Raw genomic sequence first — 25,015 nt, forward strand, 5'->3', positions numbered from 1 at the left:
ACTTTTATTTACATGTACAGATGTGTGGATGTGTGTCTGCATGTGTTTAGGTGCACCATGCCTGTGGAGGTGCTCACTGAGGCCAGAAGCACTGGATCCCCTGAGACTGAAGTTACAGACAGTTGTGAGCATCTTATGGAGGTGTCTCCACACCCCACGTCCTGACAGAATTCTTTGAATTTCTTTCATTACATTTGTTTATTTAGGGGGTGGGAGCATGCACCAGTGTACATGTGGAGGTCAGAGGACAACTTGAAGTGGGGAGAGGGGCTCTCTTTCCACCATGTGGGTCCCAGGGATCAAATTCAGGTTGCCAGGTCTGGTGGCAACCTCTACCCACAGAGGCACTTTTATCAGTCTGTGACAGAATTCTGAATTCTGAAAGCTGTTTATTCCTGCAGATGTACTGTGTGAGTAAGATAAGCCCGTGCAGGCCCTCAGCAACTTTTAAAATAACTGCAATTCCTCAGCAGCTAAAGTATTGGCGCACACCAAGATAATTCTGTAGGAAAAACAAGACCAAAAAGGATTGTCTGCCACCTAATGAAGACCTGACACAAACATGGACTGAATTCTTCTGAGCTCTGCCCAAAGCTGCTTGCCTCCGGCCATAGGAAAGCCTGCAGAAGAGGCTCCACAGTGGTCCTTCACTCCAAACCCCGAAGAGCTGCCCATGGTCATTTACACGACCACCCTCTTCCCTGGACGGCTGAGAAGGTGCCACTAGGAAGCAAAACAAAGAACAAATCAAGGACATCCCAACCTTCTCAGGTTGACTAAGCCTTCCAGCTCTTTGGACTTGTGAGCGGCTTTCTTCAAGATTTCTCCAGGCACATCCGCTAGCTTCGCCACGTTCAGTCCGTAACTCCTCGCTGCAATTCCTCGGGTTATCTGATAGAGGAATGTGACAGAGTCTGGCACCTGCTCCATGTCACCTATCGGGAAAAGAGGGAGAAAAAAGAACAATCAAAACTGCATCCACAGGCAGGTCAAGTGGACAATGAAAGAAGATACATGCCCCCACAACTGGCCTCTGTCAAAGCTCACAACCTGCACAGTTCCCCAGCCACCTGTAGCCTGTTTGATTGATTTAGGAAAAAGACAAAGTTTTGAAAATGATTATGCATTTAGGGGGCTTGGCTCACTTAAAATAGTCTGGAATAATGGGCGGCTATGAAATCTGAACCCTGCTTCTGTATTTAAGGAGGATGGTTCAGGCGTATGCGCTGTATGACATGATGTGTTCCAGTTCAAGTAACAGGGGCGTACACACGGAAGTGGGTGCTGCTGCTCAGTGCCTTGTGGGATGAAGGGCTTATTTTCACAGCTGTTAGGAAGGCTGTTGGCCTGAAATCATCAGCTAGTGTTCATGCCCCATGTCATTTCCTCCTCTTGAGTGTGGAATGGATGCAGTGACTCACTTTTTTTTTTTTTTTTTTTTAAGCTGAGGATCAAACCCAGGGCCTTGCGCTTGCTAGGCAAGCACTCTACCACTGAGCTAAATCCCCAACCCAGTGATTCACTTCTAATGGACAAAATATGGCACTGCAGAGAGCAGACCAGGGAACACTGCATCCTCCATTGTGGGCACCCTTCCTTCCTTGCTTGCTCTGAGGAAAGCCAGATGCCATGTTGTGTGCTGCCCCATGGGAAAAGGCCCATATGGAAACCTATCACTCATCAATAGTCAGTGAAGGACTATGGCTTGTAACACCAAACTGATGCTATACCCTGAGGCCTGTACAAAACCGTGGGAGGGGCTGGGAAGCAGGTTTACCCAGCTCACCATGAACTGACTGCCTTCCAGTCAAAGCTCTCAGAGGTGCTCAGCCAAGTTCCCCTAGATGTCAGACACACAGGAATGATAGACAGTTTTTATCTTAAGCTGATGTATTGAGACAGCAAGCTGCTGAACATTTTTTTTTTGAAATTACTATAAGCTAATAGTGATAAACAATAAGAGATATAGAGGTCTCGTCCTCTTTAATTTCCAGTTGAGGTAATTCTGAAGGACCATCCTAGTCTCCAAACTCTGCCCTCCCCTCCCCTGTCACGAATTTGAAAGTTTAAAGACCTAGGGAAGCTCAGGTACAGAACCTAAAGGCTCTTTCAGAACCTAAAGCACTACAGGATCACACAGCTTTAAAACACAAACTCACCATCGCGTCACATCTGGTCCTAGATGGGCCAGATCTTCATGGTTTCTGTGACCCTAGCACATGCTGTAAGTTCACCAAGAGCCTTGGCTTCTTTGTCAGGTGGGTATGCTTCGATAATCAGTTAGCGACGACAAAAGCCAAGAGACAGAACACAAGTAAAAGGAGACAATAGGATTCCCCTCCTATGAGAATCCTGTAGCAGAAAATAATAGCTTTCTCGGGGTGTTTGCTACAAGTAGGAGGTGAGAAGAACCCACCGCAGACTTAAGAATACCTTCTACCTCCAAATGAAAGAGGGATACACAGAAGGGTGAAGAGTGGGTGAGCTCAGATTAGGGAAGGTCGGAGTCCGCAAACCCCAATAGCTTTTTGTTACTCTCGCATGAGCACAAGATGAAGAGGCAAGTGAACAGCAGTAGCCATCAAAAATGCAAACCTTAAGACAAAAAATAGTCCTGGCTCTTTCCAGGCTAATCTAGCTTCCATGCTGGTCTTTCTTAAGCAAGACAAAATTCATTCCTGTCTGTACTCCCATCTGTTCAAGCACGCTGCTGGCCAGCATTACCCGACAGCCTGGTATGGAGTGCAAGCCTCCTTTCTTAGAAATGGGTTTGCAGGTACATTTTCCAAGAGTTGTTATTTTTTCCCTTTGCATATAATATATAGTATATGTTGGAGCTACATATGATATACAGATATGTATATGCTATACATAAACAGTAGGGATGGCTGAAACAATGGTTCTGTTTATCCTTATATTTTTAAAGACAGGCTTCACTGTATTACCTGGGTCACCATAAACTTTTGGCTCAAGTGATCCTGTGCCTCAGCCTCCTCAGGACCTGGGACTATATATCCTTATCTTCTTTGTGAATATTTTCTACAATGCTTTTTAAGCATAATATAGCTATACACTACAATTTACATAATGTATTATACTACCCTGAACCTTGAACACATTATTATCATATGTTAGTACAAACAGTGGCTGAATCTAACACCAGATGCTGGTCTCCACTTTGGAATTAGGATTGTTCTCATGCCTTCAAGGTAAAAAACATGATCACTCTCTCCAGGGGTCTCTTTTTGTTGTTAGACTTTTGCCTCAAGCCTGCACCATCCTGGTGGGTGGTATGCACATGTGCATGTCTATGACAGAGACATGGAGGCAGGAGGAGGCAGGTGGGAGGAGAGAGGAACAAAAACAGCCCATTGTTCTAGATCCTCATCACAAAGGTTCTCAGTGAGTTCTTCTCTTGCAAGCTACACCCTGTAGGGGATTCTTTTGAAATTCTTAGAGGATATTTTGAAAACTAATCACTGTCAGAGTCTATGAATATAGCAATCCATGTTTCTATTATAAAGAAAATTAGCAAAACCTATTTTAAGGCCAAATTTCTCAAGAATGCTACTAAAGAGATGTGTTCTGATCAAATAATTTCCAAGTTGTTTTTCTTTCTTTACACTCATTTCTTTTGCTGTGTGGACAGTGCATGCATGGCCCAGAGGGTGTGCTTGCCAGAGGGCAACTTTGAGAAGTCAGTTCTTTCTTTCTCCAGTGTGGGTTTCAGAGACTGAGCTCAGCATCAGGCTTGGCAGCAAGGGCATTTATCCACTGAGTTCATCAAGTTCACTCAGCAGGCCCTGATCAAGTCACCTCTGAACTTGCCTTTTTTGATAGCTGTATAGAAGTTTAGAGATGGATACAATGAGACAATTGTCTTCTTAACAATTGTCTTCTTACCCCTTGACACAGTCTCATGTAGTCCAAGCTGGCCTTGAACCGGCCAAGTAGCTAAGGATGACCTTAAATGACTTCATGCCTCTACCTCCAAAGAAGCAGGGTATAGGCAGGCAATACAACACCTAGCTTTGTCTAAGCCTTTACGGTTGCTCTCCTGGCTTCTGATCCATTACTTCGGCCACCGCACACCCCTTGAAACATAGGCCTTGAACAGGTTACCTCATTTCAATGATAGAGCTGGTCTACCCCAAATCCATTGCATTTTTAAGAAAACTTTTGTATTAAAAGGAATTGACTTCCTGTCCGTTTAATCAGGGCAATCTCTAAAAGTGGATCCTGATTAATTTTGAGACAAAGTGATTTCTGCCATTCTCCTTTAGAGGCAATTCAATTTTGACATGAGATTGGAATGGCCCTGAGATGCTAGAAGGCACCTGAAGAAAAGTTGCCTTGCTCCTAAGACAGTTGCCAGAAGGAGCAGAGACACAGGTCAGTGGCAGAGTGCAAGCTCAGCATAAACACAGCCTGGTTCAACCCCAGCACCAAAAGGAAGGCAAGAAAACATGGGAAAGTCTCCTAAACGCCAGCTCCTCCTCCAGCACCGGACACTGTCAGTGTGTGACATCTGAAAGACCTATAGCCGTCTTCTCAGTGGCCTGCGACGGGGTCAGCGGGGCAGGAAGACAGCCAGGAGAACTGCTGGAGTTGCTGGGCCTGAACTGTTCCCCTGGATAGCCTTCCTGTGGATCCGATGATCCCGTGCTTTCTTAGAGATCACACACTTAGGGGGGAAGGAGAAGAACTCCTGGGGACTGCAAAGACAGCCTCAGGGCAGCAGATGTGCAGCGGGCCTGGGCGGCAACCAGTTCCCAGGAGAAGAATGGCACAGGGCTCCGGCACAGGGCTCTGGAAGGAAGGACTCCAGTGGGAACAGCAGGTTCCGTTAGGCTGGCAACGCTCAGAGAGGCATTTTCCAGAGCTATCAGAGGGCCAAGGAGGACTCAGCTACAGATTCAAAGCAAATGACAAAGTACAACACTAAAATCAAGCCGACTTGGCTCTTAGCACCCGAAGTAGTGGTAAAGGAAAGTGTTAGTCTGATGGGTGGGCACCATCGTCACTGCAGGGAGAGCGAAAACAACAAGCACGCTCCAGGTGGAACGCAATGTGCAATGTGAAGGGTGATGTCAGGGGGGACAGAAGGGAAGGCTGAGGTCCTGACACCACGAGGCCGCTAACAGAAGGTGCCAAGGAACAGGAACTGTGCACATCATTCAGAAGCATGAGGAAGAAGGAAATAGTACCAGTCTGTCTCATGCCTGGGTGAGGAAGGGCCTGGAGTGAAGAGATGGAAGCTTGTGAGCGGCGTTCAAGTCTAAGAATTATCGCCACAGATCAAATCAATATAATAAAATGCCAGACGCTCCAGGGCACAGGATTCTGCGCTGGTTGGCAGCGAGTTTGCAAGCCCTTAGAAGCAGCTCCGCAGGCCCTCCCCGCTGAAGAATTCAACTTTGTTTTGCAAGCCATTTTCTGTCACACTGGATGCAGATTAATAAGAAGCAAAAGTTCTTCGTGAGGGAATTTATGAAGTGTTTTTCAGGGCTCGGGGATTGCTCCCCATTACATTTATCTCAGGTCCAGCATTTGGTTTTATTTGGACCATCTGCCTGGTTTCTATCTACATTCTGTCTTTACTACTTTTTCAAACTCAAATTTGGACTCCGGAGTGTCTTGGATAATGGATTTTCCATTACAGCATACCAACTGTGCAAACTACCACAGACTGGTAGCTTAAAAAAACTACTACTGGGCAGGGGAAGGGGGGGGGGGCATGTTCCAAAACTTACTAGGTTACTTATGGCACATGCATTTATTCCTGTGGGCTAATGATGCTCTTTCTCAGGGAAGGATCTGGTCCTCTGATGGAAGCGGTACTGGAGAAGCTAGGGAAGCAGGACCCAGAAGCAGAAAACGTGGCTGACGTGGGTAAGCTACTTCACCCGAGATTCACTTTGATTACACTAAGACACAACTCAGCTCTACTCTAGGATATGGCCTGAAGTAAGTAATTAGTGTTAGATGATACAGGGGAGGTGGTGAACATTTTAAAGGTGACTGAAAATCCTCTGCACTCGATGATCTTATCCTAGGATGAGAACTGAGGAAAAACATGAGGGACTAAGAGGAACTTCTGCTTTGGGAAAAAGGGTCGTCGTTTATACAGATGAGACAAGAACAGAGAAGGACTTTGAGTTACCAAACAAACAAATGTACATGCTTCGTGACTCAAGGCTTACAGCAAACAAATTTTGCCAAATGTTCTTTAGAATGGATGCTCACAGCTTGCATTATTAATAAGCAATGAGCTCATATTCCTATTAACTTGGAGTTACCAAGCCAAATGTCAGGACTATTCACCTTGTTGCTACTCCGAAGGGTTGCGTACCTGACTCCTGCTGGCTTTCATCCTCATTGACCAAGAATCCCATGTGGTAATTCCCCACCTGCTCCGGGTAACGTTTTTCTAGTTCACAAACTGGTGGATAGTGGGTGACGAACAGGGTTAAGGATTTCACCTAAAACAGTAAGACATACAGTGTTGTTTTAATGAAAACATCTCAACTCTAAAAACCCAAATCTTCATAAAAGCTGCAAAACAAAAACCACCATATACTCTTGGTTTGGACAACCAGTTAATACTCTGCCACATTCATTTCCTTCCTTCATTCCATTCAGGCAGGCAGACAGATACACACATACATGCACACACATACACACACATACATGCACACACACGCACACACAGACACACACACGCACAAGCACACACACACTTTCCTGAGTCTTCTTTCCCTTCTCCAGTACTGATGACTGAACCCAGAGGGCTTTCACACACTAGGCAAGTGTTCTGCTACTGACTGAGCTCCACCTTTTGCCCTAACCATCTGAGAATTAGTTGCAGAAAGTGTCTCTAAATATTTAAGATTCTATCTTCTAAGAACAAAATCCTATACAACCAGATTAAAATTTATATATAAGAAATTATCATAGAATATGACTCACATGTTTTAATGCCCTCCTTTTTTAGTCTTTTATGGCATTAACACTGTGATTAACATAGAAGTCAACTGCTTTCCTATATACCAGAAGTTAAAAAGTAGAATTTGAAATTAAAAGAAAAACTAAGCATCACTGAATAAGCACTACTCAAATTAAATACTTGGGCATAAATGTAACAAACATATTTTAAAATGCACCCAACAAGAACTATGTAACCCTGAGGAAAGACATCAAAGAGAAGCTAACTACAGAGCAGCTAAGCCATGCTGCTGCTCAGGAAGAGTCAGTGCTATCGGAGGGTAGTTCTTCCCAAGCCTGAGGTCAGGCCGTAAGCATTCCTATCCTTGCCGGGTTTCTTGACTGCTTTCCTTGACTGCTGTATCTGTTGAAGATGGCCAATAGGCCCAGGGAAAGAACGGAAGGCCCAGGCAACCACCAGCACCAGGCTGGGAACCCTATGTGTGAGCCAGGACATGACTAGGACCCTGCAGTTCTTGTCCAGCTTTCAGATGACAGCTGCTCCCACTGGCAGCCTCACCACAGCTATAGCAAAGACCGAAGCAAAAGCCAGCAGCCATGCCACTACGGAAGCCTGGGGGAGCAGTGACATTCATTTATTAGCAGTCCTCACACTGACAGAGAATAACACAGCAGAAATTATGAACTGGATCTCAGGGGTGGCAAGCTCAGTTCTGTCCCAACTTCCTCCTAAAGGTTCAGCAGATGTTAAAATGTGTTGGTGGCACAAATGGGACTTTACCAAATGTAGCAAAATGCATCTTTTTTCAAATAAGGATTTTTAAAGAAAAATGAAAAGTATTCATTTTAAAGGAAGAAAACATGTTATCATTATGTGTATTATCTAAATAAACATGGAAGAACCCCCCAGAATTTCTCCTAGCTATTTAATTCAGTAACAAGGCAGTGAAGTGCTTGCCACACAGTAAAAAGCTGGGTGTGCTGTGTGAGCTTGTACTCTCATTCCTGGGGAGGTGGAGACAGGAGGCTCTCTGGGGCTCGCTGGCTTGCAAGCCTAGCTTATTAGGTCCTGGGTGAGAGCCTGTCTCAAAACACAAGGAGGACAGCTTCTGTAGAACACCACCTGAGGCTGACCTCCAGCTTCCACATGCATGTGTGCCCATGTGCACCCCACAAACATGCACACTCCTTGCACATACACATACAGAAGGGGGAAGGGCATGCAGGTATTAATAAAGGCATTACGACCATAGTTATACAGTAGCCATGAGGACACATTTCATGTCTCACCATAAAAAGTGAGGCGATAGACTTATTAAGGAGCTTAATTCAATTATCTCACATTTAAATGATGTTGTTATCACATGCCAACTTAAAATTATATTAGTTCATAAAAACTGTCACGGTGTGGTGGCTGCTTACGTCTCTGATAAAATACTCCAGTGTCGCATAGGCGATGGCGATGCCATCATGGGTGCTTGTCCCTCTTCCCAGCTCGTCCAGGATAACCAAGGACTGAGGTGTTGCTTTCCTGATTATCTCTGCTGTGTCCGTCAGTTCTTCCATGAAAGTGCTCCGACCTTTGTATATATTGTCTGCAGCACCCATCCTATAAGCAAGGTCAGAACATGTGATTTTCCCAAGTTTACTTCCTTTGAGGCCAAATATTGCTTTATGAACAATAAATTTATGATGTGTGTGTAACAGTAATTGAAATTATATTAAATAAAACATACATTGGATACAAAGAATGTCTAACACCAAATTCAACCCTGAAAGAACATTCTAGACACTTCTAGGGTAATGACAGAACTCTGGAAAAGTAGGCAGTTTCACCTGCTTTTGTCCTCAAAATTCCAAACCCACACCTTAATGTTCCCAGGACAAAATAACACTTCTCTATGTCACTATGCTTAAAAATCTATTAGCTGTAGGACTTGTACAATTTGGGAAGTTTTCCAGCATTTTCTTATGCAAAATCCAGGGTAATTAAAAAGTCAGTTACTATATACAAAATAATTCATTTTCACACAATGAAACATTTGTCCTAGAACTAATTTACAGATGTTTAAGGGCCTTGGACAGCAACTCATAGAGGTCCCAAGTAAACACATCTCCAAGGTGTCAGAGTCCGCAACTCTCAAAACTGTCTGTCCTTCCATAAAGCTGTCTCCTGGAGTTTTGAGTATGCAGCTATGCACTGAGCACAACTCAGAACAGGCTCCAGCACAGGTATTTCCTTAACTCATATAACCACAGGTCCCTGAAACTTCTTCCAGAGTACTGGTGAAAGAGTAACCAGGTAATAGAATAAGGTCTTGCAACTGATTAGAAAGGCCAGAAGTCAGGCTTGAAGTTCACAGCGGAAAGCTAGTAACTGTTGTCTCTGCGAACCCCCCTTATCACCGTAGTTCTGTATCAACAGTTCACAAACCAGGCACACACTTCACACCCGACCAGCAGCACTCCAGTGGAGCCTGTATTCTGCACAAATTCCTAACCACACTGAGTCATGGGCAGCATGGCTGGAGCAGGCAACCGCAAGGGAGATGAAGTCTGATGCCCATGGTGGGTGCAACTCAAGCTGTAACAGTAATGAGTGGCATTTGAAAACAAAGTGCTGTCAATTTTATCCACTTTAAAGTCAATACACAGAAAACATCATCTGACTAACTTAGCAACACTCCAGCCACATTTTCAAAGTTCATACACTGTTATTTACCTCAATTTTGCAATGGTTACTGTTACAATCGGATTTTAAATGTTTCCCAAAGGCCACCTGTTGAGGGCTTCATCACTAGACTGCACTACTATTGTGAAATAGTGAGTCTTTTATAGGCTGACTCGACATTGAAGAGAAATGAGAAAAAAGGGCTGACAAACACCATAGGAAAAACGGGTAGTAATACAATTTCCTGAGTATCATTAATACCTGTGGTATTCTAAGCGAGAGCAAGAAGAAAGACTTACAACCAAAGTTCATTAAAAAGAAACCACAGCAAGACACGAAAGCCCTGGAAACTAAAAATAAGAGCGCCATCAGGGAAACATGAGATGCTGTGGAAGACCATGGCGCTGACCTGGAAGATGAGGCCAGAGAAACCTCCAAAGACATAAACAGACAAGCCAAGGAGTGAGAAGACCACACGGTGGCCTGAAGCCTGGGTGTGTAGACAAACACGGAGCACAGACACAGGGAACTATGCCACCAGGTGAAGGGAGCTTTCTAGGGCAAGAGAAAGCTTGCTTCGAGCAGACAGTCCCACTAAATACTAAGACTGGATTACATTTGGTGCAATCTTGTGACAGGATTTTAGGAAAATCCTAAACATTTCAAAGAAAAATCTCACTGGGAACAAAGGGAGGAGACAGGCTGTGACTTTTATCCACAATGAAAGCCATGTTGGAAGAGCAGGGACAATGTCTTGAGATTTCCAATCTGGATGTTTATTTTATCTAAACTTACAAAATAGATGTAAAGAAAAACTAGGCTATTTTAGACTTTCTAGAACTTGGAATATGGGCTACTATGTTGCTTACATAAGAAAAGTACTTGAGACAGATAAGAAAAGAGAAAATAGTATTTAAGAAAAGGAATAAGGAATCCTAGCAATTGAGAGGGAATGAAAAGGCCAGAAAGAAATAAGAAGCACTTTGACTGGGATGCTTAGAAGATTCCCTTCAACAGACAGTTTGTGTCTTAGAATTTTACATACATGCTCATTTATATTCCTGCTCGACCTGTGTGCACAATTTATATAATTTTAGCATGAAGGTTCATGTACTGCATTACAACAATATAAATTGATTATATCTTTGTATCTTAAAACTAGCCTCTAAAAGTGGTAGGTACTTAGTGAGACCTGACCTCAGCCCCCTCCCACCAGCCAAAACCCCCCACCTCTACACAAGAGATCACTACAGCAACAGAAATGCTGAGACCCTGTCAAGGTAGAAGTTTTCAAAACTGAAAGGAGAGAAGAAAAGTTAGAAATTAATAAAGGATCCCTTCAGATTTTGTAGCAAGAGGTCAGACATTGCTAGAACCAGCCGATAAATTTAAGCTTAAGAGTTTTAACTTTCTGAGAAGTTACAATGCTCACAGGAATCAACCCAGTAAGGCTCCAAGGCAGCCTCTAGTAATCAGGGCTGCAAGTGGAGGTGGAGGTGGTCAAGGCTCAGGAAGCCTTCGCATGCCAGTCCATAGTTGCTGTTACTGCTCTGTATTTCCTATGGGGACAGCCACTCCTCCTGCAATTATGATGTGTAAAAACAAGCACCGTACTGTGCGTCACGCTTATTTAAATGACCTGTGTAGAACCCAGAGTGTGCGGAAGTCATCTCTGGATGGGTGCATTACTGATTGACATTTTCTCCTCCTCAAGCATCTTTTAAACCGCCAGGCAGGAAGATGGAGATGGACGTGTGCATCAGAGAAAAGCCATGGAGCAAAGCCTTCTTTCCCATCTCCAGTGGATTAACATACAGAAGAAATCCGCTACAGCATGGTGGCTAACGGTATGCGAGGCACCCTCTTCAGTATCACTGGGGTTCTTTTAGGGATCTGTTGAAATGGACTCCATGAAGCAAAGGCACACTGTGTGCACACACAGGAAGTGGCCAGCTTGCCTTGGTGTTAACGTTAAAGTACCAATGGGGACTTTCGGGAAGACTGAGTTTGTCAGAAGACATTTACAAAGCTGTGTCCTTCTCTCCCCTTGCCCTTCCTGATTCCACTTGAAGCCTGGTCCTCTGGATTAACCAGAGCCTTACAGATGGTAAGCGCATGCTCAGCCACCTTATTCCACCTCCAAGTTTTGCACCTCTTGCTTTAGGCTAAAGGCACTGAGCTTTGCTCTATTTCTTGACATTAAAAATATCATCTGTCATCTGGCTAAGGAGCTTCAAGTGTAAATGGAGTAAAACGTTTAAAATTATGTTAATAATGAATTATGTAGGTAGGCATGGTGGTGCAGGTCTGTGATCCTACTTCTGTGAGAGGCTAAGGAAGTAGGATGATGAGTTCCAGACCATTTCTAGCAACTCAGCAAGACCTTATCTCAAGTTAAAACAACAAGGGGCTGGGGCTGGGGTAGTGCAGAGAGAGGTAGAGTGTTTGCCTTGCTTGGTTATAGTCCAAGATTCAATGCACCAACACACACACACACACACACACACACACACACACACACACACACACACACTCTTCCACATAGCTAGGTATAGGAGAAGCAGAAACCCAAGTAAAGAGACTCGTGCCATTGCTCTGGCTGCCACTCAGAACTGAGTCACCTTACCCAGGTTGGCTCACTTCTGTGTTAGACTGTTTCACTGGAGATGCTTCTAGAAATCTCAACCAAAGCCCAGACTGCCTCTTAGACACTTTTTACCAAAAATGTTTGTTCTCGTTCCATCTTTCCTTCAAGACCACCTGACTTAGACAAGCTATGAACAAAAAGGGAACTGCACTCCACAGGCTGCTCACCTTTGCTCATTGTTCGCTTTTTTTCTAGGCCTACGTTTTTTATAGAGAACCGGGACACTTCTCTCCTTAACAGATCCTCCCCTTGTTAAAAAGAACTTGCCCTCATCACAGCCACGGTTTCACACTCTCCTTTTACAGATGAAGGAAGACACTGAGAAGGCAGGTCACTATCCTAAGGCCACTATCAGCAGGGCTGGTCTGCATCAGACAAGAGGCGAACACAAGCTTTTCTGCTTTAAGCCATTCCGCGTACTTCACACAACCTGGTAAGGTTTCTGTTCTTAAGACAGCTAGATATGATTTCAGGGATGCTCGAACAGAATTTTATTATGCTTCTACTATTAGGTTTGTTAGTGGTTACAAATATCTTTTTAGTTTGTTTGTCTTTTAACTTTCTTACAAGCAAAGTCACCCTGCTCCTCAAGAATCCCCTAAAAGCTTCTGCCCTAGGAGCTAGCACAAGTCCACTCTCCTAGAGAGCCTAGCGCTGCTGGCCAGACGCTGTGGGAAAAGACGGCTCATTAAGCAGTCACTGCTGCAAGTCATGTGGGCATTGTTTACTGATAACAGGATTTGCTGTTAGCTCTCCTGAATGAACACCAGGCCTGTGTATTTGAGTTTGGCTGAGTCTGGACAATCAATAGCTCTGACATTTCAATCTTTGTCCTAGACTAAGTACCTTTCGTCAACCATGTCCTCTTACCATCTCATAGCTTAGTCTTTTTTTTTTTTTTTTTTAGCCAAAAATAACTTCTTACAGCAAAGCAGGATGTATCGAAAACAAAAGTTTGCAATTTCATATTAAATCAATAAGACATGCATATACTGGATAATGATTCTCAAGTTCTTCAGATGTTAAAATGTGTTGGAGATTTGGGGAATTCTAGAACACATTTTAGTGTGTTTGTCTGGTTCATGTTCAATTGTCATAAAAATGGAAAAGGCATTCCTCAGCATTCTTGTCCGACAGAGGCTACAGTTATGCGATTAAGAAGACAAAATCAACCGATATTTTTAGGAGTGACAGCAGACTAATCTTACTAATCCCCTCTCCCTCCCATCCCGTAACCCGTATATAGGTCAACACAGCTTCAGAAACTAACTGGAGAAAAGAAATGATTACTTCTTTGAACTAGTTTCTACAATCAAGAACACTTCCAGGAGATTCTAAGAGACTATTTTTAATGAGATCCTGATATTCTGAGTTAGTATGACAGAAAAAGGAACGGCCTCTCCCTTCCAATCACAGTGGCTGGACTTTTGCAAGGAAAAGCTCGCTTTATCGGGGCTTAAATATTAAACCATCAAATGAAACAATAGTTATTTGTCTTACAATAAGATTCTTCACCATTAAGACTTTAAAAATGTCTGGAGGTGTCCAGTTCTGTGGTAGGAAGCACGTTCCCAATGTTGCACAGTCATCTCCGCTGCCCTTTTCTAGAACTTTCAGCCTCTCTACAAGACTGTATCCACTCAGTCTTCCCAGCCCAAATGAACTACATCTTACCTTCTGACTATGAACCTCCCTATTTTCAGTATCTCGGCTAGGTAGCATTAGAGGACAACTGACCATTATATCTTCAATTTAGGAAGTTTTTCAAAATGGTTAAGCATTTTGGATTCTTTCCCTTTGTTTCACTTTGCTTAAATATTTGCAGAATTCTGCCCAGTGCAGCCATCTAAGCTTCTTGTTTTTTGGGTAGTCTAACTCGAACTAAAAGTAAGAAACCTACTCAGAAATAAAATACCCTGATTTGTTTGTGTGTTCTTGAGGCAGGGGCTCACTATGTAGCTCTGGCTGTCTTGGAAGTCTTCTGTAGACCAGGTTGACCTCCAAATCACAGAGATTCACCTGCCTCTGCCTCCTGTGTGCTTGGATTAAAGGCATGCATCACTCCACTTAGCCCACACTTTTAATAAACAACAACAACAACAAAACACAATGGTTGATGGACAAGAGAAAAGAATCCAAAAAACACAAAGTCTAAGAAGAGAAAAAGCTACAATTATTAAAACTGTGAAGTTACCAAGTGGTATTTTACAGGGTACACAAAATGCAAAGAGTAAACCCACCTCTTTACCTACATGACTACTGACATTGTCTTTAGTTCAACATAAACGTTACCCCATAAGGGATGGAATTACAAACACCTGACACCTAGAGCTGGGTACTGTGATGCACATCTGTAATCCCAGCACCGCTGCAGGAGGATCACCATGATAAGGCTAGAGAGAGGCACTGTCTTAAAACAAAACAATACAAAACAAAACAAACAAACCAAAGCTGGGGCTGGGGAGGACTCAGCTGGTAAGGTGCTCACTGTGCAAACCTAACTCAGTCAGAGGACACAATGTTCCAGGTTCAGTGAGAATGAGGCAGGGGAAGACGTCTGACCTCCGCCTCCGACCTTCAGGTTCGGACACTTCAATATAGAAAGGAGCAGGATGGCTCTTTTATACCAATGTGCAGGAAGCTGAGGCAGGAGATGGGACGTTCAGGACCAGTCTGTGCTAAAGATCACAACTGTGTGTGTGTGGGAGGGCAGAGACAGAGACAGACAGAGAAGGGGGGAGACAGAGAAAGGGGAGAGAGAGAGAGAGAGAGAGAGAGAGAGAGAGAGAGAGAGAGGAGAAGAAAGACAGAAAGAAAAGAGAGGACTGAAGGAGGGAGAGAGAGAGAGGAGAAGGAGAGGAGAGGAGAGGAGAGGACAGACAAAGACCACTGCAACATTAGTCACAGCAGCCATGTTGTGGCTTAGGTGGCTGACAGACAGCAGGTGAGGAGCAAAACTGTGGCACATGTATGGAATGGAATACTATGGAGCCTCAAAAACCAGGGGGTTCTGTAACTTGTGGCCAGATGAAATTGGAGGACATTACGTGAGGTGGAAAGGCACAATAAGGAGATGTCACCTGCCCTTTGTTGCATGTGGAATCTAAACAAACCCACAAGAAGAGGAACAAGAAGATCACTGAGGCTGCAGTATGGACAGAATGGGGGTCACTGAGACTGGGATGTGGAAGAAACAGGTATCATCATCATCATCATCATCATCATCATCCCAAAGATTTCTTAGCTTTAGTTTTGTTGGTTCACTTGTAGCAGTAGGGATCAAACTCAGAGCTTTGTATATTATGAGGTAACCACTGCATATAAAACAAAAAGCACACACAGTGTCACATTGACTGATCAACTATGCTTCTTACCAAAGGAGTTAATAATATATAGCCACATAAAGACTCACACATGGATGTTTACAGGTTTGTTTTTAGCAACTTTACTCATAATTTTTGAATCTCAGAAGCAATTCAGCTGTCTTTTAGTGTAGAAATACACACTGTGGTAATCTAGACAATGGACTATCATTCAACACCAAAAAGAAACAAATTATCAAACCCTAGAAGACCCAGAGGAAACTCCAGTGCTATCAAGAGAAGGAAGCCTACAGGGCAAAAGGGACTCAAACTCTTTGTTATGAGATACTCCAAGAAAACTCAAAACTACAGATGCAGAGCAAAATGATCCACGGGGAGCAGCAGCTGGGGAGAGGTAAGATGGAATAAACAGGGCACAGAGGATTTTCAGGAAGGTGACACCATCCAAACCACTAAAGAAAGAGGAATTTGCTCTTTTAGTTAAATGCCATCTATCATGTGGTTGTTAGTGTGGGTATTTACAACTGGGGAGAAGAGGCACTCATTTGCGATGCTTTCTTTCTGTCCATGAAGGATGCATTCTATTCTGGACATTCTTCACAGTTTGTGTCCAACCAATATTTGCAGAGTTAAACTAAATTGGATGAACAAATTGGCTCTCTGCTCAAAAGCAAACATATGAAATAATATTAAACACCAAGCATCCACTACTTTTTAATTCTATTTCAAGACAAACACACCCTGAATACATCCTGAATACAGCTGCTCCCAACACTAGGTACCACAGAAGGAGAGTGTGGGCAGCACACCATCAAATTATCCACTGGGGCCAGTTATTGTAAATACCTCCATCCATAAACATTTTATTGGCACAAACAGAAATAATGTTGAAAGGAGAGGACAACTGTTTTGCTCTTCTCAAATGACTTTCTAACCACACTAATAACTCATTGCTTTTCTCAAACTTAATTACCTAATCTGAGAAGCTGAATAAGGCTTAAGCTTACACTCATATATCAGGAAGACAAACAACAGATCTGATCTCAGTGATGCCCTAGATGCTAATCATGCTTGGAAACAGGCATCTCACTGATGAGCACACACATCCTAATACACTCATTTAAATACATCACTTAGAGCCAGATATAGATGTTGGTCAAAAACTTACTTAAAAAAAGATCTCCTAATGACTCAGAACAGCACCCATGTGACCGTATAATATTCAAGGGAAAAGATCCCCAACCATCTGTCTGACTGCAGCGTTCCCTCCGTCTCCTTCCAAGGGCACACTGCAGGAGCCACAGCAGACATGCCACTGATCATTATGGACCACACAAACTTAAGCCCAATTTTGCAGATGTCCAATAAAACACAAAAACAAGCAGCTTAAAGTCTGGAGCCAAACCTTATGCAAACATCTCACTCAGTTTAGCTTCAGTGTATTTCTCAATGGATACAAAAAGGTTTTAAAGTAACAATGATGTAATTTGAATAATCACTTACTTTTAAGGGAAGAATTGCAATGCATATTAAATAAAGATTACAACCATGTGGTAATTCTCTAACTTGAGGCTGTCTGATATGAATGCTTGGGCACCACCTCAGAGACCCCAGTTCGACATCAGTAGAACTGGGCTTAGAGTGCAGCATTTTAAACAAGCAGCTATTTAAGAGTCACAGTAGAGATACCCTCCTGCATCAGATCACACTTGCTTCCACACACGATCCTTGAATTTAGATTCTGCTGTCGGGGCGGCCAAGTGAAAAAGGACGAAGAGGAAGCAGCCACTGGATTATCATGGGAGATGTGGCAGGCGTGAGGAAGGACACCCTAGTCTCCAAAGCTTTTTGTAAATAAGCTCAGTGTGTACATGGGGGAGGGGACAAAATCTCCCTAGCATCAAAAAATCTACCAACAACAAAAATCTACCAGATGGTACTTCATATAAAGGACATTAAACAATAGAAATGAACATGTTCCTACAGCAATCTGGAGAACACATGGAAATGGCACCAAGTGGGTTATTTCTTCTTCTAATTTAACATTAAACATGAGGACAAACTTCATACACTGCTGCTCCTAACCAGTATGGCCTTCTTGAAGAACTTGAAAGATGTGTGTTCCTTACAGCCTAGCAAGTCTACACCTCAGTATAGACTAGATGGGGAAAATGCACTTATGTACAGCACACAATGTGTAAGTCAGTGTCACGAGCACTCAGAAGCTGCTTTTGCTCAGAAACTTTAATTCCTCCCCTGGACCCATAATGTAACTGAGAGCAGAATGAAAGCCTGGAATCTCTGCCTTCATTCTGTATCTAAGCAACTGAAACTCCCCATTAAGTAACAGGAGGCTCCAGGAAAACCACGACAGCAAAGGCTTATGATGCAGAGGCCAAAGCTTCGAGCAGGGACAAATCGTTACCCGAGTACTAGACAGGCCCAATTTCTCAGAGCCAGAACTGAGAAAATGATCAACCAGACCACACCATGACCAAGATCATTTCATTATACAAACCTCCTCCCTGCCCCAGTCCCTCTTCTTTCTAAACCTAAAGCTCATGTCTGTATGCTGAAGAAGGTTGCGGGGCCTTTATCTGCTTCACTCCTTCTCGGCCTTCTGCTGTTGTCTTGGGACGGGTGGCTGAGCCCAGGCCACTGGGGCTTCCGGAGCTAGAACTTCAGCCCCAGTGCTCAAGTAACACAAGTACAAATACTGTTTGCATCTGTAGGAAACTGAACTCATGCTAAATCCCTGCCAAGCAATGTGTAGTACATGCATACAACACAGCATAGTCACTGGTATAGTACCATATATATATATATATACACACAGTTGCATTTGTAAATGGAGCGAAGGGAGAAAGCCACTGATAGATTAGTATGGTACAGTACTCATAAAACTTAAAACTATACCAAATGCTGCTGGGTATTGTTTCAAAGAACATCTATACAGCAAAAATGTGGAGAAAGGCACTGGATGAACAGACCATGGACAAGCAGGATGTAGTGATGAGGATGCTTTCCTTTCACCTTACATTCCGTTATCCTATTAGATGTCTGTCATAGTGCGCCTGTTACTTTTATAATCAAACAGTTGAGCCCAACACATCTCTGCTCTTTATTAGCTACCCAGTCTCAGGTATCAGACTGGATACCCATCATTTTCTTCCCATGTCTGCACTCTGATCATAGAATCCCCATGGTTCTGTGTTTAAAAGGTTCCTGTGTTCATCATGTTCCTCCTGTAACCTGGGGATACAGCTAAAGATCTGAATGGATGCAGATTTGGTGCTTTGACCAGAAGACATCATAGCCTGTGTTTCAAATCTGTACCAGATGTCTGGCTGTCCCTCTTCTGGTGACATGAGCCATTTCTGACTATGACCTAGATCTGTAAGTACCTTAAGGACTACACTGTAATCCATAGCAACCTTTCTTGCTACTAAGCCAGAGTTTCTACAAGAAAAACTTCCCCTTAGGATAGGAGAGTTACTTCATCTTTCTCCAAAATAACTCATGATTATTTTTGGGTTAGGTACCATTGTAACTCATTCTAACACCCTCCAAAAGTGATCAACACATTTTGCATTGTTTCATTAGGATCATAAATAGTTGGACATAATCTCTCCTCTAGAAAGCACTAAAGCATGTGCAAATCTACTATCACAAATAAAACACAGCGCAAACAAGTCCCTCCATGGCCTCTGGCTTCCTCTTCTTGGCCATTCTTCTCCAAAGGCACCTCACTTTAGACTCACTCCACATCCCTTGCTCACTGGAGCATGGACCTGACACTTCTAATGTTGCTAGTGATACAGCTTTGCTAGGAACAGAATCTTGCTGGGCCTGCCAGCACTGTTGAGAGTCTCTCTTGCCCCTGAGAACCCACGTAGAAAAGGCTAGGCACAATGGTGCAAGCTTGTAGGCCCAGCACTTGGGGAGTTGGCCAGTCAGCATCGTGTGGCTTGCTAGTCAGTCAGCTGAGCTTAGTTGGCAAACCTCAGGTCCCACTGAAAGACTCTGTCTCAAAGAAACAAGATGGAAGGCTCCTGACTCTTGAAGAACACCCAAGCTGACCTCTCGCTTCCATATGGTCATGACATAGGAACATCCATCCTCCCTCGCTGCCATCTCTCTCATCTCCAGTCTGTAGTACTCTGTCTCAGCAGTAGCAAGATTAAAATACTCTTCCCCCTTCCATAGGTACCAGGACTCTCCATCCAGATGTGCACACTGCTGTTACTCCTGACAGCTCACCTCACCTCCATCACTGTACCTGTCTCTCACCAAGTCCTGATTTACTTCAGGCTTTCCCGGAGGACCTCCCTGTAGTTCCTTCTCTCACTGTGCCTACTAATGCTGATGCCTGCATCCGCCACTCTATCTGAAAAGTCCTTTGAATCCGTCCTTCAGCGAGACCCTCAAAAGTCCAAAGAAACACTGTTCCAACGTGCAAACTTTAAGGTATTTAAGTATTTGCACAAGTTCATTAATATTGGTAATAGGTAAATTCTGGTAGGATTCAAGGGTCAAGTGTCACCGGGTGGTGGCGCATGCCTTTAATCCCAGCACTAGGGAGGCAGAGGCAGGCGGATGTCTGTGAGTTCGAGGCCAGCCTGGTCTCCAAAGCGAGTTCCAGGAAAGGCACAAAGCGACACAGAGAAACCCTGTCTCGAAAAACCAAAACAAAAAAAAAAAAGGGTCAAATGTTTAACCATGAAGCCGGACAGTAAGAGACATGCTACACAGAGAGCTGGGTTATTATATAGTGTTATGTTTTCATATATTGTATTTACATAAATATTATAACACAGGAGATACAGACCATTCAAGAACTAATAAACTGGGAGATATGAAATAGATAAACTATAAATCCTTTTAGTAAAACCATATTTTACTCATATTGCTAAGAACACATGAAATTAAGCATACATAATGAGCTTGTAAGTGCTGGCCAGTTACATGCACTGTTTGAGAGCGGAAACAAACGTGAATTGAACAATCTTGCTTGATATTTCCACCTCAGCAATGGGGAGGGGTGAGTTTCAGCTTCCCACGCTGGAAGGCACACTATACCCTCTTTTCTCCATTCAGATACTGACTTCTATCTCTTCACAGCCTCTTGGCTAGGTAGGCCTGAATGTAGTGGACATTGGTTCCCTCTCTAGGATTTTACTTACAGCACTCATTGAAAAGAAGACTTGCCGCAGGAAAATGGCATCCTTGGTCTCTTCCATATTAATGTATGTGGTGACTGATGATTTATGTTCCTGAACCCTGAGAGATTTAAGTGTAAAGCCACTTGTCCAAACACGCACATAAGAAGAGAGTTTGTGTGACAATGTGGCCCTGGCTCCTATTACGAGATCAAAGAGAATGAACACTTTACCTTGTGAAAATGGCGTCCACAATCCCAATCGTTGCTTCCTCTGCAGGAACGTAGGAACCCATCTGAGCCATGATAGCCACCAGAGCGACCTGTTTGATGTAGGAGCTCTTCCCACCCATGTTTGGTCCAGTGATTATCATTACTCTCTCAGAATCCTGCTGGAAACAAACAAACAAATGGAATTTCATTTAGTGCACAGGAAGGGGACTGGAAGGGTTGGTTTTAATTGGGGGAGTGCAGATTGAGATAGGGTTTCACTATATAATGCAGGCTGGCCTTCAGCTCACTATTTAGACCAGGCTGGCCTCATATTTCAATCTCCTGTATCCACCTGCCATGAGCTGGAATTACAGATATCCACTACTATGCTTGGCTCAGAAGAGATTTTGTGTTTTGTTTTGATTTTCATGTGGTGTCTATAATTCACCCCACAAAAGAGACTTCATTGGGCAAAGCATTGCTCTGCGACATATTTACACATGTTGTTGAATTAATCCATTTTCTGTTCCCACAACAAAATGCCTGGGGCTGGGTAATTTGTTAAAGAAAGAGTTTCATTGAAGTCAGAGTTCTAGATATTCAAGACAGTAGTGTTGGCTTGTTCTCAGGCCTGGTAATGGTTTTCAGAGTGGGTGGCATTAAAATGATGGTAGTACATGCCAGAGGTATTCACTTTGCACACAGAAAGTGAGAGGCTGGAAGGGGGTAGTCTTGCTCTTTTTAGTCTCATGAAAAATAATCCATTCCAGAAGACCGGCATCAATCCTTACTGAGGGCAGCATCCCCAATGACTTAGTCATCTTCCTCTTGGCTTCATCTCTTTAGGGGCGGGGGTAGTGATGACAAAAGATGCACAGATGGTCAGCAAGAACATGAAAAGCTGACCAATTTCAATAAGGAAAATGATACCACGAACAGACACCAGCACTCCACACGCATGGGCTAATAAACATCAGAAAAGAAAGTGAAGGAAGAAAGCCTGCATGGCCGTCAATGCCAAGTTCTGGCGAAGATGAGAGAGGGGCTGGAATTTTCCTTCTGCTGTGGGAGAAAAACTCTGCACACCATTTTGAAAAGCTGCAGTGATATCTGCTAATGCCGGAAATAGACATAGGCAAACAATTCTGCTCCCATGTACATGCTGAATGGGAAATGAGTATGCTACACAGCAAAGGACATGCAAAAGACTGTTGGCGGCGGCGCCTCCCATGATAGTCTGAGTTGGAGTATCTCCCGTTTCCCCATCCTGGAACACACAAACAGAAGAAGCACCAGATAAGAGTGTGTGCAGATGTAGGAGAAGGCCAATGGTGCAAAAGAAAGCCCAGTAGCCAAGGGCAGGGCTGGTGAGCCAACAAAGACACAGTTGTCCCTAAACAATGGTGGGAAAATGGTGAGCAGTCTGAGAATGAACAGGTCCCCAAATCTCACGAACCCTATTCTAGGTGGATGGAAGAATAGACCGTGAAAGGAAAACCCACCCCTTTTAAAAGAAAACACAGGAGAAACGGTGGGGAATGAGTTACTTAGTGGAAACGAAACAATTCTGCCCAGGTCAAACATAAAAGTGGACGATATGCACCAAAACGTAAGTAAAAGACTGTTCACAGCTGCTCCAGATTGGAAACTGCTCCAGTGTTTATCAACAGATAAACCATGATACAGCTGCACAGAGACAGCTGTGACAAGAAGAACACACAGATAAACACTGTCAAATAGAAGCTGTGAAATCACCACACAGACCATGAAAAGGCAGCCGCATTATGTAACTACCTCCTAACAACACTGAAATCGTGGGGGACAGGCCAAGGATATAAATAGGCTATTTGTAGCCAAAGAAACACACAAGATCTAAAAGCATTTTAGCAGGAAAGTGTAATCAGAAGCATTGTACCGGAGCGCTACAAGCATTCCTAACATCTGTGTGAAAGAAGAGCCGGTAAATATCTGAGGAAATAAAACCGGTATGCTGCAGAGACAGTCGTGCTCCTGTGTTTACTGTGGCAAGAGTCAAAATGGCTGAGACATGGAAACGACCCATCAACCTCAGAGGCAAAGAATATTATTCCACTGCATGACAATAATATCATGATACCTCCATACAATGGAATGTTATTACGTCATAAAAACAGATGATCAATTCTGTTACTGGTGGCCAAATGGATGGAACTAAAGGCCATTATGCTAAGTTAAATAAGCCAGGCACGTGATCAAATTCATATGGAGAATATAAAACTCTTGGTCTCGTTCAGGAGGGAGCGGCCCCGAAGCTGAGGAAGCAGAGGGATGAAGGGGAGAACTCATCAGTCTCTCGAGGTTGCAGGCTGACCACAGAAACTGATGATGCACGGTGTATTGAGAAGCTAGAAAGACTGAGAATGTACTTGTATGAAATATCTGTTTTTCCAATAATTCTATTTCCAGTATTTAATTGTGTGTACCAGGGAACATTTTGATACTTGCAAAGTCAAAAATAGCAAGGAAGGCTGAAGTGTGTGGAAGCTTATTTCTAAGCAGCTTCTAACTGGCCTTTCTGACCACCATGCTTATTTCCCAATCTAAACACCAGTTTCAACTGTTTAATACAATACCATAGCATGATTAAAAATTATCCTAAGACTTTTTAAAAAGGTAAGGAGTTGTCTGTGTTATTAAAAATACATACTATAAAATACTTAATATAAGATGGTCACAGTTATGCTTTAAAAAGGTAAATAACAATAATAAAGCCAGGCGATGGTGCTGCATGCCTTTAGTCCTAGCACTCAGGAGGAAGAGACAGGCAGATCTCTGAGTTCAAGGTCTGCCTAGTCCACAGAGTGAGTTCCAGGACAGCAAGGGCTACACAGAGAAACCCTGCACCCAAAGCCCAAAATAAACAAACAAACAAACAAATGAATAAATGAATGAATATATGAATAAATAAATAAATAAATAAGACAAAAAGGGGGCGGAGTATATAAAAGGCCAAGGGTGTCTGTCCAAATGCCAACAGCAGCTCCCTCCAATTAAGGAGCAGTTTCCTCCTCTTTCTCACTTTCTTCACACCGTAAACCTCAGTCCCTAACTTACTCATAACTGGCATCTGCAGAAGGTCAGCACTGACACCCATGTAGTAAATACATATTATGCTGAGGACCATGTCCCCCCCCCCCAAAAAAAAAGGAGAGATTTTACCTGTAACATCAATTTCTATGAGAACCCTGACAAAGGAAAAAACCAACAGAACAGGAAGGTAAAGGAATAAAGATGGGGTCTGGGGTTAGGGATTTAGCTCAGTGGTAGAGCACTTGTCTAGCAAGCGCAAGGCCCTGGGTTTGATCCTTAGCTTAAAAAAAAAAAAAAAAGATGGGGTCTGGAGAGGTGGCTTAGCACTTAAGAGCACTTGGTGCTCTTGCAGAGAATCCAGGTTCAATTCTAGGGGACTACCTCCTTCTGACAGCCTTCAAACCAGGTATGCATATGGTGCACACACCTACAGGAGGCAAATGCTTATACACAAAAATAAAATCTAAGAAAAAAAAAACATTTAAGAAGAAATAAATGTTAATAAAGAATGGTCCCACATTCCAGAAAGGTGGTCTCTACAAAAGCTTTTGGGCAAGTTGATGTGGTTCTCTAGGCCTCAGTTTCTTCCCTTTAAAATACAGTTAAATTAAATGGCCTCTTAGCCTAAATCCAGTCACAGGACATAGATATGTGGAGCTGGAGCAGAAGTCCTACACTGTACCCAGAGATTTCCCTGCACACACACTCTAAGGGGAAGCCGGGGAACGCCTTTGCACCTGCTGTGTGGATAAAGAGATGCCCAGGAAGCCTGGACACACTGCAGCTGCTACTATGGCAGAGAATGTTCCTGGCCACCTCTGTATTTATGGAGCTCAGACAAGAACTCATTTTTCAACTCTTACAGGTGACAAATGGCATATTCTCTTTAAAAAAAAATGTGTTTTAAGATTTATTTATTTTATGTGTAAGAGTGTTTTGCTTACATGTGTATACACATAACACATCCATGCCTGGTGCCTGTGAAGGCT

At 43.3% G+C, this 25,015-nt stretch overlaps 1 protein-coding gene across 1 annotated transcript in view; it reads right to left on the reverse strand.

The window, feature by feature from the left end:
• Msh3 (mutS homolog 3) overlaps positions 1-25,015 on the reverse strand; it is a 153,542-nt gene that overhangs the window by 2,550 nt on the left and 125,977 nt on the right. The window contains 4 exon segments of the mRNA XM_036206875.1: positions 764-935; positions 6,353-6,482; positions 8,368-8,554; positions 20,979-21,136. Of these exon segments, the coding sequence (XP_036062768.1) occupies positions 764-935; positions 6,353-6,482; positions 8,368-8,554; positions 20,979-21,136 (647 nt within the window).

This window comes from Onychomys torridus, chromosome 15 (genome assembly GCF_903995425.1).
Source record: "Onychomys torridus chromosome 15, mOncTor1.1, whole genome shotgun sequence".
NCBI classification, from domain to species: domain Eukaryota; kingdom Metazoa; phylum Chordata; class Mammalia; order Rodentia; family Cricetidae; genus Onychomys; species Onychomys torridus.